Source organism: Branchiostoma belcheri, unplaced genomic scaffold, assembly GCF_001625305.1.
Source record: "Branchiostoma belcheri isolate BF01 breed outbred unplaced genomic scaffold, Haploidv18h27 scaffold290, whole genome shotgun sequence".
Lineage (NCBI taxonomy): Eukaryota > Metazoa > Chordata > Leptocardii > Amphioxiformes > Branchiostomatidae > Branchiostoma > Branchiostoma belcheri.
This window is the reverse complement of record NW_017803899.1, coordinates 78,113-93,133: the sequence shown is the minus strand read 5'-3', so window position 1 is coordinate 93,133 and position 15,021 is coordinate 78,113. Positions and strand designations below refer to the sequence as shown.

The following is a 15,021-nucleotide window of genomic DNA, read 5'->3' as shown; positions in this document are numbered from 1 at the left end:
ATATATATATATATATATATATATATATATAGCTACCGTAAGTTTGACCCAAATTCCTTTCTTTCAAACCATACGACCACCTGTTAACCAAAAACGTCAGATGACATTTTGAAACTTATTTCGATAATTTTATTATGATGTATTCTTATTATTTGCTTCTAAAATTTTGTCTCTCGAACTATATAATCTCTATTCAAATATATATTGTGGAGCAAATAGCGAATCTAACTGCCCAGTTCACCTATACTGTTTTGTATTTGGTAGAGTAGTGCGGCCCCATGCGGATTAGTAATGAACTGCAGCCAGGTGGCGTATGGTGCACACTTTATGATAAATACTGTATTACACATTTACCAAACATGCTAGAACACTAAAATGTTGAAACATGGGTAGAATAAAAGGTGAAGTGTTACATTTTGTACACAAGTTAATTTTTTTCCACAGGCATGAATACTTATTTCCCATGAGGCTTTTCGTAGAAAGGGGAATCCCCTGACGTCATAGTTTTAAATTCGTCGCCATCTTGGAGAAAGTTTATTTTCGAGAGTTGAAGTTCTTAATACTAGTATTCAATTTTGTCAGCCAGTCTTGGTTATACACAGAGAAAACCATCATCTTGACTAAACAGGTTAGTACCTTGAGATACTCGGGCAGTTTTGGTCGCTGCCGAAGACAATAAGTTTATTAATACAGGCAAAGTTACTACGTAGTTTTAAAAGACGCAACATAATTTTTTTGTTTGTTTTGTAAATAGCTGGGGGGGGGGGTCAGAGTTTTGTGTGATCATCCTCAGACTTGGATGTATAATTAGAGTTATGGATTTGTCAAACAAAGTCCCTATAGTCCTGATCAACGCAGCTTCTTGCTGCATATATATAACCGAAGTAGCTACTAGGGTCCTAGCCTGGGTTCCAGACCCATAGCACACTGGACACAAATATCTCAGTGAGCCTGGGTCTGGTAGGGTCAGATAGACACTAGCACTCTGAGATATTTTGTGTCCAGTGTGCTTTGGGTCTGGCATCCAGGCTACTAGGGTCCTGGCAGGCTGACACTTTCGCTTAAAAAAATCCGAGAACCTACAAATGAAATTGTTGTGGCCTAAATTTAAAAAAAATGTATCAAAGTAGCAAAAAGTCTCATTTAGGTTAACTACTAGTATATTGATTTTAGCATATATACTGCTAGCCGCGGCGACTGTTGCAGGGCTTCTCTTGCTTGCAGTCTTTTACATTAGCCCTAACCTAATATAATGTCTGTAGATTGTACATCAGTGAATTGTGATAAAATGTATGTTGAATCAAGTTTGTCTCTCATTATTTTCAGGGGCGGTAAGTTTACCAGTTGCAAGTATGCAGCATGGCAACTGTGAGTGTTGAAGGTGCGCTGAGATTTGCTGACTTCCAAAACCGACTATTGCAAGCTGAAGAAGCATTGACCATTGCCGAGGTATTTCGTATCAGGCGTCTGTGCCAAGACTTTATAGACAAACCAACATACAAACAGCTGGGTAACCAACCTCCAGCATTCAGCGCAAAAGTGTTGTTCAAGGAACTCCACAAGGAAGGTCTGATCAATCCACTCAAAACAAAGCTGTTGACATATTTGCTAACTGAGGTTGGGCGTCGAGACCTCGCTGAATTGTTCCGTCCCCGTAATTGAAGACTGTAATCATAAAGGTAAGATGAGGCTGCCTTTTATTATATTAATATTGGTTTAGTTTTACCGTAAGCCAAGCCAAGAAGAGATCAGATCAGTACATGTGTACAATGTATTTCAATGGGTCAGTACAGACTGAAGACAGTGTAAATTAATGTTGTACATGTGCAGTACACTATGGCATAGCATTAGACTATATTATTGAGATTTTACTAGTACTTAATTCTTAGCACTTACGGATAAATGATGTCTACAACGATTGTCTTGTCTGTTATCTGGCCATCCAGCAGCATCTGGTGTGATCTGATCTCCGCCATTCTAGACATGGAAGAGAAGGAGGAGGAGAGGATGGGGCAGTCTGAGTCATCCCAGATGGGGAATGGAGGTGACATCAGTGCAGAATACTCTCACCTCTTTAGTAAACGTACCAGTACGTTCATTTTTTTTCGCCTTGAAATCCGCCCGGTACGTTCTTATTTTAGACGGTACGTTTATTTTTTTTCAGGATCAAAAAAAGTTCCGGGCAAAAAAGTACGTAACAGCAGAGTTAAAATGTCACGAAAAGCACATGTCTGGACGTAAGAAGGAAGTTCCTGCTACAAATAATACATTTAAGTCTTTTTGTAGTAACTTGTTGCGGTATTCTAGCGGGAACTTTTCATGTTTTGTCGTTAGTTCTGCCAGTACGCAAGAAGATCCGACAAGACCGGGGGTGGCCGCTCCGGGGTTGAACGTCCGTGAATAAACTAACTCTCGTGTGCCTTTTTTTTGTTGTCCCGAACATCCACCCGGTACGATCTCATTTTGGACGTTGCATATAATAATTTTTTAAAATCGGAGCATAGTTAACAGCATTGAAAGTACATCCCCTCTTGGAGAAAACATTTTTTTCTGGGTGCAAGTTTTTGGAAAGCCACGATGCCCGGACACATCCACCCAAAGTAGCGGCCACTTTGCAACATGTCAAATATGCATGAGCAGTTCAACTTTACTGACACCAAACGTACGGCAGGTCAATTCATTATGAAGTAACAACAAAAAATTCCAGAAACTCCGCCGCCATTTTGGACAGTATACCGTAACACATGCCTTTAAAACAGCCCATGCGGAATATTTACTACCGCTTCCTTTCTTTGGCCTCTTTCCAGACCCATAAACAAGTTTGGTTTGGCACGAAGCCAATCTGCCAATCCTAATTTAAACCTCGTCATTTTTCAGCTGCAGCTCACTTTAGCGGTGACTTCAACAGTCAGTGTAGCTTCTTCAAATTTAACACAGTGCAAACCAAAGTATACGTAGAAAATTTTACCGAGCGTGACAACCCGAAATGCACCTACCAGTACCATGAACAGTTGTACCTTCAGAAGATGCACAGAAACAGATGCCAGCAACGAGAAAATTTTCCGGGTATTTTGAGCGACAAACGAAAACGAAAAGAAGGGGACGCTCTGCAATCTGCTTCAGTATCTTTTCCATTTCTTTACGTTCACCTGTTTCTTCATTTTTTTTCTCTTGAAGTTTTGAAATGGTAGTAATACTTGAAACAAAAACGGCAGAGAGCGACTGTTTTGAAGATTGAGATTGTAGTAAACTAAACTTCAATTTTAGAAACATTTCAAATGATTTCCTAACTAACCATCTGAAGAGTGCAGCCAAACGTTTCGAGAATGAATAGCCAAACGGTTGTCTGTCCAAGACAAAATGAAGCAGATTCTATCGACACGAAATAAAAACAAGAAAATCACAGACTTTGGACGGCAGAGTTTCCGTGCTGATAAGAAACTGTCACAAATAATTTTTTCCTTCCAAATTTGCTTTTTTTTCTTTCAAAACCATTAAAACAGAACATTTTGAATCACAACTTATCATCAAAACAAGATTTCATCAATAGTTTGTTTCCTCTCTTGGAATGACAGTTCCTGGGTATCTGTAGTGGAAACTCTACCTTCCCAATACCATGAGCCAAGCTCTGCACCCGTGTGTTAGATCACCTCCACCCAAAACCAGGGGGCCTACGTCCCTCATACAACTGTTTCCAACAGTGGATGAAGGATCTGTTCTCAGTAAGTTTCCATTGCCTTGCTTGTTACTGCTGCTTTGTCTTTTGCAAGAGCGATTTCCTTGGTTGAGACTACACCAATTCAGTTTGTTGGTTCTCGGACGTGCTGAATTGCAAGATCAACATGATAACAGAGTGTAAAAGGAGAAGTATGTTCCTTGGTACACATACAAATGTAGTTTCAGTGAGTGAAAATTGTTAGATGCAAGTTCTCTGTTCTCATCTTGACCTGTTAGTAATTTTTCTTCTTGAAATGTCCGTGAACCAAAGAAATGAATTGGTGAAGCCCTAATGTTCGTGCGTTTGTCAGAGATTTTGCGTTAGTCCCTCATAAGTATGAATGGAAAGAGAAACACCCTTTCGGGTCCCACAGATGTGTTTATGCACATCACACCGGCTACGAAGTAGGTTTTCCAATGATGTGTGTGCATGGGTGTGTGTTAAAACCCATGCCAGGGAATGACCTTTATCGCATTGAGGTTGGTTTGCAAATGCCTACTGCAGTCTGATGTACTGTGGTCATAAAAGCACTGGTGTTTCAGGTGGAATACATGAACAGCACATTTGTTTGTTCTTTGAAAATATCTAAATATAACTAATATCATGGAAAAACAATTTTTGAGCTGCCTAGAGCCCTGCTCTAGGCAGCTCAAAGACATATATGTCTTTTGAGTCATACATTTTACTTCGTGAATCATATACAATTTGCAATGTCATAGCTGGGAGGTCAAATTCAATCAGGTGGCCCGATGGTCGCTTAACAGTCGCCTGATGATCCAGTGAAAGGGCACGTTACTAAGTTACTTAGGGGGCCCTGAATGCCTTTTATGTTATAATGTAATCAGGGGTTAAAATTCTGCATAATTGGTAGGCAGTCGCTGTAATGTCCTTGCAGTTGTTCAAAGTAATGGGTACGATCTGTACATTTGCTGTTGAATTTTATAGCGTAGAATTTGGCATGATACGCAGCTGGACCTTTCAAATTTAGCGTAGAGCGTTGTTGGGATCCCCACATGAGGGCCCCACTTAATTTCACAGTAGGGTACCAAGGAAAGTGCGGATTTACTTGATCTAGGCATTTATCTTCTGTAGATTCTATCAGTTCCCTGTAGCAGTGTAATTTACGATCATTAGCACAGTTACTAACTTAGAACACACAGACAAATGGCCCATTGGTACCTGCCCTAACCGTTAGGCCACACTGATTGGCAGTTAACCTGTTAATGTACACATAATTTACACCCAGAATCTATCTTCTGAGCAGTTCTGTAAGAATCATGAGACTGTGAGTGTGAGTCATGGCGTTAATGTTTCTGCTGGATTAGGGGCGCCCGGAAAAATTGCATTTTCCATCCATTTTATTATTTTTTACAGAAAGAGAACATGTAAAATTCTATAGATGACACTTACATTGTAAATACTTCTTACATAAGTTAAAGTTTTCATGAATTGAGTTTAATTTTTTTGATCATGACAAAAATTTCATCTATCGTTAGTAGTTTCTAATTAGTCTTGTCATCCCTTGAGCTTCCGAACTTGACAGTGACATTACTGTAGAGAAGAGAAAATGCAGACATCCCAGAGCACTAAGCTGGCTACATGTCAAACTCCGCTAGAGACCATTACGGTTTTAGTACAGGGTTCTGGAACCGATCCAGAAGGCTGGGGATGTCAGGACGTAATGGCTTTGCAATTTTTTGGTTCATCAGAAAATAGTTCATCTAAAATTGTTAGACCTCCCGAACCTGAAAGTGACATTACCGGATAGCAGAGAAAAAGCAGACATCCCCGAGCGCCAAGCCATCAGCATTTCAAACTCCGCTAGAGACCATTATGGTTTTAGTTGGGTTCTGGATTCGCTCCAGCAGTTTGGGATGTTTGCTGTGGCCTCCCATCCGTCTGTGCCATTGCCATGAGAAATTGCAGTTGAATGATCCTAAGTGCTAATACATCCCTGTCTGATAAATTACTCTGCATCATCTGTTTTGTCTTACAGATATCGGCCCATCTGCCCAATATCATTATGGTAGAGATCTCTTAAGGCTGAGAGTTCATTTAGGACTACGATAATTAGGAGATGGTGTTAATTTCACCAAAAAAAACAACAGTTACTCAAGCAACTGGATGTGATTTTGGAAACGGTCAGACGTTTCAGGTAGCATCCAGTACCTTAATTTTGTCAGTGACACTGGAAAAGCAATAAATACGTACAAACTATTGATTGATATGCAAATAAGTGAAGACAATTTTTTTTTAAGTCAAAACAAGGATGATGCAAATTAGTCAAGTAGCTCTTGTTTTTTGGCGTATCTTAATTCTTATTACCTGGATGTCTAAACTTCACCAACGAAGGTGTTGATTTTTATGTTTGGCAGGAAGCTGTATCCTTCAGGAAATGATAATAGTTCAAGTTGTGCAGAAAATTCTTCTGTGTCATCAGAAGTTTGTGGAAAATGTGAAATAAATCGTATTCGTGTCTCGTTGACTTCCTGTGGTGGATCAGTAAATAGCATTACATGAGACAGACTGTGCACGCATTTCCGGGCAAACAGGATTATCATACCGTGAATTCATTAATCTTATTTTTGCTGGCATCTTTGCCAATACATTGTGTCCTTGGGGAAGACACTTTGCACGACTTTCCTCACTCCACCCAGGTGTAAAATGGGTACCTGACTTTGAGGAGATAAAAGGCAATGGAAGGAGAGGGATAAGCTTCACCTCCCAATACCGTGGATTAGCAACCCACTGCCCCTATGACCTGAAAAAGGCTACGAGGCTACCTTTTTACTGTTAGGGTGAAAATTGTGCCCCACATTTAATGACAGGGTCCCTCGGGAAATCAAGCAAAGGGAGATGAGCTTTATTATATAGACATTCTTCCGTCCCATCCATATACATGTATATATTATAACCCTTCAACATCTGCCCGGGCTCCACTGATTACAGGCAAATTGGTTCTGCATAAATTTTACTGTGATTTCTGTTCTGTATGTCCTTGGAAAGGGAGTGAATTCGGCCCAGTACTGTAATGGTAAGGAGAGGTAAAGCATCTGTGCTTAATTCAAATGCGGTGCTTTTATGTGTTAGCTAGAACTTGTAGAAGTACAATATGTGGCCTTTGAACAACACCTCACATTTTCAGTCTGGTACACTCGAGGCGTGTTGGGTTCTTCAATGTCCTGGTATTTGATAGCATTTTATAGATAGAGATATGCAACATACAAAGATCAGAGATGGAATCTAACATTGAAGTCTGTGTGTGTTGGCTACAATATACAAAGTATCAAATTTAAGACTGAATCTAACAGTGAAGTTGTATCAAAGATGGAATCTAATAGTGAAGTTTGTATGTGTGTTTGCTATGAATCTACAAATATCAAAGATGGAATACACATATAATGGTGAACTTTATATGTGTTCACTACAGATCTACAATGTACCACTAACCAGTACCAGAGATAGTCTAACAGTGAAGTTTGTATTTATGTGTTTCCTACAGATCAGATCAACAACTTCAAACAACCAGAGATGGAGTCAAATGGAGAGCTGAAGATGAAGGAGGCCAGCATCCCCCTGTCGGTCCAGGACCCCGAGGAGGAGGAGGAGTTTCGAGATGATCTGGCGAAGAATCGTGGCCAGTGGGGGGCCAAGCTGGACTTCATGCTGTCCATGCTGGGCTACTGTGTGGGGCTCGGCAACGTGTGGCGGTTTCCCTACCTCTGCTACAGGAACGGTGGAGGTAAGGATACAGTGTTGCAATTCTGTAACTTCTGTAACAGTTAGTTAGGGTAATACATGTACATGTAGGAAAAAATGTGGGGAGCATTTACTGTCCATGCTGGGCTACTGTGTGGGGCTCGGCAACATGTGGCGGTTTCCATATCTCTGCTACAGGAACGGCGGAGCCTTGTCCGGGTCAGTCTACTGAGGAAGACCAGAGTGACTGGTTGAAAGCTCTAGGTGAGAGAATTTTCGTGTTGGATCAAAAGTTTTAACTTTAAACATGTAACTACCAACACAGATGAACTTTCATGATAATATACATATATTGTTTTGAAAAGTGTATATATATTCTTATTAAACATGTATGTTTTACAATTGTATGTATTTTAAATATATATATCGTATTTTTGACAGTGTTCCTGCTTTGTATGGGAGAATGGGAACGCCCTGCATCTAAGCCACCATGGAGTTTCTTCTCTCCTGCTCAACAGGACAAGCTGGGGAGAAAAGAAGCTGACCTGAACGGTAACTATTATCAACTACCGCCACTACAGGTTTTTCTAAACAGGGGAGTAAGGGCTCTGCTCCCTCATGTAACCAGCTAGCTATGTTTGTACCTCATATCAATTTTCAAATTGAACCCTAAGTGGCTACTTACACCACTTAGTCTTTCTCAAAATGGTCAACTTCATTTTATGGATGACATCCGCGTGCGCATTGATTTTTGTCTGTTCTAAAAAAAAAGAAAAGTCCTCCAAGGCTCTGGCCTGGCTCTAGGCTTGCGTAGTCCATGGTAGTTAGCGACAATATGGAGGTTGTAACTCTGGAGGGTGGTACAGAGGCTACCGAAGCTCCACTACTCTAGTACAGTACTGTTTCATAAATTCCACAAAAAGCCAGCATGTGCTGTATTGTCGTATAGGTCTCTATGTACTGCCGCAAATTCACAATACCAGCTTTAATTTTATATTCCTGTGGTTTAGTAGCATTTTATTTTGGGCCAGAATTTTTTTTATTCGCCCGCGCGCACTAGTTTGAGGGTCTTCACAGGATGTCATCCATAAAATTAAGTTGGTGTGGCCTAAGAATCGTAAGATGTAAAAATAATAGAACAATGCAATCTAGCATTTGAAACTGTGTTACTCTCATTAACCCCCCCCCCCCCCCTTCGATCGCTTTAATCCTCGCCTTGAGCTTGCAATCTGCTCGGTCTCATGCTATCAGTTTTTCTAGAAAAAAAAGAGACACATTTGACGGTAAAAGACGCAAACAATGGTTATTCTTTTCTATCCCGTCATATCGTCCAGAATATTTGAGTCCGTCTTTACACATAGTCTTGAACTCTTGCAGGCCAGAGAGCTCACCACCTGCAGTTCCAGAGGAGTCTGGATGTGGAGATGCGAAGCGAGGTGGTGTCAGGTTTGTTTGTTTTTTTATTTACCAGGGATACATATCACCTGAGCGAGGGCATTTTTCAATGTACATGTACCCTGGGGGAAAACCCCATACAAAAGATATAAAAATCAACTCGGTTCAAATCACAACAAAAGTAAGAAATAAAGTTACCCAAATTACTAACTAATATTGATACAAAACCAAAGTAAATAAAATAACATACATGATACATAAAATCATACTACCAAGATAAGGCCACACCAATTGAATTTGTTGGTTCTCGGATTTGCTTCTTCGTTTTTTTTTTTCTGATTTTCAAAAAAAAAAAAAGATTCTGGTTCTGAATCAACCAAAATATCAACCCAGCCTTTTGTGTTGACTTCATGGCTTCTATCATTTGGGGCATTAATAGGATGCCTTACACCTGGTTTTTTTTTTTTCACCTTGTCACTTCATATTTTTTCTGAAAAATCCAAGAATCAACAAATTCAATTGGTGTGGCCTAAGTGAAACTATACTCAGTGTAACCTTTACATCATATAACATAGAACCAAGGTAGGACATAATAGAATGAAAGGATTGAAATCAGGAATAGTACTCTGAGTGAGCAAAAACGCTTACACTCCTATGTCACCTGGCCAGCCAACGTCAGGTTTTTACAGAACATCCAGGAGGCAATGGCCCAGGCAATGAAGGAGCACCGGTACAACCAACTTTTCTCCTCCGGCCTGTCCATCGTGAAACCGATCGAGGACCTCCTTCCTCCTTACGCTCTGCCGTCCGTACTCTCCACGCCTCCAGCCAGCCAGGCTTCAGGGCTGTACCAGCCAGGACTGCAGTTCCTTCCCTGCGGACACCACAACGTGTCTGTTTGCATGTACGGTTCTTACTGTACTTTGCCTCACGGGCTGAGCACCAAGTGTGCGAATGGCACAGTGGCCGGAATTAGCTCATAACAACATCAGAGCTATTCCATGTAAAAGGTTGAAGAGACAGTGGTTAGTTTTTAAGTCCTGAGCACTCAGAGCCAAGTCCTGTGCTTATGATGATGAGGATGGTATTGAGTATAATCATGGTCTATTCAAGGACGTTCAATCATCTGATAGAACATCCTTGGTCTATTACAAGGTGTTTCTCTTTTTATTTTATTTCACCTTTCCACCCAATCAATCATGGACTCCATTTTCCGTTGAAAATCTGCAGACCAAGAAATTGCACTAGTGTGTCCTTACAGATGATTCCATTGTTAACATCAAGGTGTTAAAAAAACAGACAGATTGAGGGAATATTCCTGACCACTGTCTCCTACACTTTTAATGGAATAGTCCTGATTACTTTGCCCCACCCCATTCTGCTATACATAAATAATGCCCATGCCTGTAGCCAGGATTTTGAATGGGGGGGTTCTTCCCACTGCTTGAGGGGACCTCGAGCGCCGAAGGCGCGAGGTTCCTATGGGGGTCCGGGTTTTGAAAAATGAACCTTCTAAAATGGCATTTCGTGCATTTTGGATTTCCAAGAAAAAATCAGAGATAAATTTTTATTCAATGACAAAGGGAGCAGTTTTTCTACGATTCCAGTCCATCTTTTCAAGAAAAATGTTGGACCTTTACATAAAAAGTGGACCAAAAAGTGGACCTTTACNTAAAAAGTGGCCAAAAAGTGGACCTTTGAGCCTTNTGGGGGGTTCTTCGAACCCCCCGAACTCCTCCTGGCTACGGGCATGATGCCAGCTCATCATTGTTTTACGTCGGAAAAAGTATTATGGTATTAACAATGCTCTGGATTGTTGGAAAATGTTTTTTTTTTTTGATGCATTAATACCATATCCATCAATACACATACATTCCTTGGCAAACTGACCTATCATCGTATTACTGTATTGGTTATCAGCCTTAGCCTGGGTACTTAGGTTACGTTCGCTCCCAGGTTGGTGGTAATAACTGTTGAAGCAGACATAAACTAGCCAGAATGGTACCCAGGCTACCGAATTGGCAAATCATGGCAAAACAATTTCCTTACATCATTCAACAACCACAGTTTAATTCACATTAAAAGAAGCAGCCATGAAAGAAATTGAATTACATAACTTGAAAAATCATTGTGACATTGGTATTTCAGAGACATACTGTGCATTGCATTGCCTCTCACATATACAATAAGTTCTGTGTTCTGTCACTGTTTTTTCTTGGTAATAGAGAGCAATAAATATTAACTTATAAGTCCTATTCCGGCTTGAATGAATTACTCTTCCTCTTTATAATTACATTATGTGACGAGTTTGAATTATCCTATATTGTAATGCAGCAGATTTATAGAATGTCGCCATTTATAATTACATAAATTAGATCTTGATGTACATAATTATCATCCAAAAATCACAAGACCCTACCATGTCCAGATCATGAGATATCAAAACTGCATAAAAGTTACACTGCAGTGATATGACAAGCTGATAGGGTGGCAAAGTCATTTCAAGCTCTCATTAAGACCTACTCACCTACCAAATATCAACAGATATCTGTCTAAGCCTTATCGAGTTATGCTTTTGACACACAGATGCATACATTAAAACAGTGTTAAACCTTTTTGGCAAAGGTAATGATAATATAATAGTGATAGCTATATTTACATACATGTATAGATACTAGTACAGATACAGAAGTGTTGAGAACTTTTTTTCTTAACAATCCATATTGAAAAAAAAAACTTATTCACTAAAGACTACAGGTCAAGTTTTTTTTTTTTTCTTTTAAGAAATATGACGTCATGTTCGGAATCCCGAGCTGGCATTCGGCAATCCTCGGGCTGCCCTGGTCACGAGGTTCCGCACCCTGGGTACGAGCGTGACCTCGCCTGACCCCTCCGGCTCGACCAATCAGCGCGCGCGGCGTTATTTTCAACCGCGAGCTAGGAAAAGACGTGGCAGGAGTTTTGAGACGTCTTGAACTGCGAAATTGGACCGGGAAAGCGTCTTAGTACGGTGCAGGTAAGGATCTAACACTTCAGTTATCAAAAGAACTTAATTATTTGTAGCAAAAAGTGATTGAATGCCTGTTTTGAGGGACGTTTTTCGAAATACGACGTTATTTTTGCATGATACAGAAGTGGGAGGGGGGCGTTGGAAAAAAATATATATTTCAGGACTTGGAAGTTTAAAAAGTATCCTCAAGCCCTCTGAGGCAGTTCTACATAGAACTTGTTGTAAAACCTGAGATTATATAGGCTAGTACCATTATACTCCAGTATTATTAACTTGAACTTTTAGAATTATCGATAAATTTTGTGCTGTTTGCCCTTTGAAGTAAACCTCCTCGAATCAAGGATTTAACTGGAAAAACTCTAAACTAAAGCTTTAAAATGTGAGTCAAAGTCCAGCAACTTAAAAAGAAAAATTATCGATAATTTTTATTTTTATTAGTAATTGTTTGCTCTTGAACCTCCTTGGATCAATTTATTATTTGACGGCAAACACTTTAAAGCTTTGATCTGTATGAGAAACAGTGCTCACAAAGCAACACAAAAAATTAAAACAATGTAAAAATGGCTTGTGTTGCTTTTAGGCCTCGTTTGAAGTTTCTGTATTTGCATAACCTTGGCTAACAATGCCTGGCATCCTCATTCATTGTCAATTAGATTATGCAAATGTAGCCCTGCTTGTTATGCATACCTATCAAAACAATCAGCTTGTTTGTTTATCAAGTAACCTAGCCGTGGACAACTCGAGTGATCCTTTTTGTATGATAAACAGAATACAGCATCCTGCATTATCATACAAAAAGGATTACATGAGTCATCCATGGCTACAAGTAACCATTCTTACGAGGATAGACTCAGAACTCTGAAACTTCCAACATTGGTCTACAGGAGAATTAGGGGAGACCTAATCAACACGTATAAATACATGCATGGTCTGTTTGATACACAGAACCCGTTCCAACAAAAAACAGAATCAAGGACAAGAGGTCATAGCTTGAGAATAGCAAGGAAGACCTTCAAGGGGAATACAAGAGCATTATTCTTTACAAGCAGAATGGCCAATTGGTGGAACAGTCTTCCTGAAGAAGTGGTCTCTGCACCCTTGGTAAATGCCTTCAAGAACAGACTTGACAAATATATGGAGAGTCATCCAATTATGTACAATCACACGGCCCTGGATTGCCCGCATAGGCCGGGAATGACAGTCCGGTAGAGCAACGAGCAGCCTAAACTGGACGGATACCTACCTGGCTGAAAGAATCTACTACTACTATCTACTATCATTCATTGGGGTTTGACTCTGAATAATTTATACCTACTGAAGCTGTTGTCAACAAAATTAGGATGTTTAAACTAAACTTAAAACTTTTGATCCAACACAAAGAATTTCTCTCACCTAGGCTAGAGCTTTCAACCAGTCACTCTGGATCTGTACTTCTCAGTTATAGGTGAGAAACCTACTTTGTGTTAGATCAAAAGTTTTAACTTTAAACTGGAAACTACCAACGCGGATGAACTTTCATAATAAGATTAAGAAATAGGATGGCCTAATCTAATCATGCATACAAGTGAGAGTGAGTGTGTCAACAAGGAGGTTAAACCTTTGTTGTTTCCCACTTCTGTACTCAGGACTTGAATAAGCCTTATCTAAATTTGCAGCCAGTCTAATACTAGTACTAATAGTACATGTATTTTGTTTTGCAGGATGTCCAGAAACTCCAAGGATGAACCAGTCAAAAAACCTCAAGGTGACGTCAAGAAGGTGAGTAAATGTGGTACTAGTATTGAAATTTGAATGGCCAAGTGACTGGTCAAGCATATCTACACACGAGATCAAAAAGTTACATGTTTGATAGTCCTTGCATTCCTTGCTGGAATTTGATTGATTTATTGAAATTGCAACAATATGAGCTGTCTTGTCCCACATATAGAAACAAATACAGGACAATACTCATTTTCACTTAAGTCCGAGGAAAGTCATGTAATTAGCAGTAAGTACGTATACCTTTTCCAAGGGCACAAGATCGGTGGCATGTCAGGACTCAAATCTTGGTTCGGAATCGAGACGTGACGTTACGCCACTAGACCCCACAAATTGTTATGTCCTAAGGCATAAGTTTCCCCCATGTCCTTCCCAGGTCAGTAAGAAGCTGTACCAGTTGGAGGAAGTTCTGCAGCTCACCCCATGTAGTCTCATTCCCAGGTTACTAAGTACTGACACATAGTCTTGTTCCCAGGTCAGTAAGAAGCTGTACCAGCTTGTTCCCAGGTCAGTAAGAAGCTGTACCAGCTTGTTCCCAGGTTACTAAGTACTGACATGTAGTCTTGTTCCCAGGTCAGTAAGAAGCTGTACCAGCTTGTTCCCAGGTTACTAAGCACTGACATATAGTCTTGTTCCCAGGTCAGTAAGAAGCTGTACCAGTTGGAGGAGGTTCTGCAGTTGACCCCCGGCAGGTTTGAGTGTGCTATCCCAGAAGCACCTCTGATCCCCAAGTTCTGTGAGGTGAGTCTGAAAATCTTGTCAAAATCAGTATCACTGGGTGCATTGAGTTTGTAGTATTGTGCATTTTGTCCTGCTGCCATGTTGTTGTTATTAATATTATGCATGTTTAGTATCTTTTACAATATTTGACATGGCATGAATCAGCTAATTAGGTTGGGTGTTGATGCAGGACAGACATATAGTTTCTTAGCCACACTGTAGTACTACAATGTACATGTATCATCTTCTAAGTTCTAGCAACCAAGCCTTATTTTGTTTTGTTTCTTATAATATTTCATTGATAAGTCTAAGCTAGTAAATGTTAGGAATGGTAGAATTCTTGAGTTTATGCTAGGAGGTGTACATGTTGAAAGTTTCCCCTGCAGCAAGTGGGGATGTACATGGGCGCCATGCTCAACAGCTACGGAGGCATCGTGAGGTGGGGAGTCAGCCGCACTGGTGAGTTCTATAATTTATAACTACACACACACACATATCACAAACACACACCAACCTAGCCACCTACACACAAGTCAAACTCACACACTCTGATGCATACACGCACACAAGCACACCCTTGAACACGCACACACTCACACACACACACATGCACATACACATACAATCTTACCTGCACTACACACATATTTTACTGACACATACAGGTAGGATTTCGAGAAGTGTTGGTTTCAGTAACTTTCACTGTAAAAAGATATTCTGA

At 40.2% G+C, this 15,021-nt stretch overlaps 1 protein-coding gene and 1 long non-coding RNA gene across 2 annotated transcripts in view; both read left to right on the top strand.

The window, feature by feature from the left end:
* Positions 1-7,893: 7,893 nt before the first annotated feature.
* On the top strand, positions 7,894-9,560 carry LOC109473170. Its single transcript, XR_002140410.1, has 3 exons — positions 7,894-7,969; positions 8,795-8,863; positions 9,482-9,560. It is a non-coding gene; the product is annotated as an uncharacterized LOC109473170 (long non-coding RNA).
* Positions 9,561-13,497: 3,937 nt separating this feature from the next.
* Positions 13,498-15,021, top strand: part of LOC109473162 — a 6,740-nt gene continuing 5,216 nt past the window's right edge. The window contains exons 1-3 of the mRNA XM_019773048.1: positions 13,498-13,580; positions 14,220-14,321; positions 14,687-14,759. Of these exons, the coding sequence (XP_019628607.1) occupies positions 13,524-13,580; positions 14,220-14,321; positions 14,687-14,759 (232 nt within the window). The 5' untranslated portion in view covers positions 13,498-13,523. The remainder of the gene's footprint in view (positions 13,581-14,219; positions 14,322-14,686; positions 14,760-15,021) is intronic.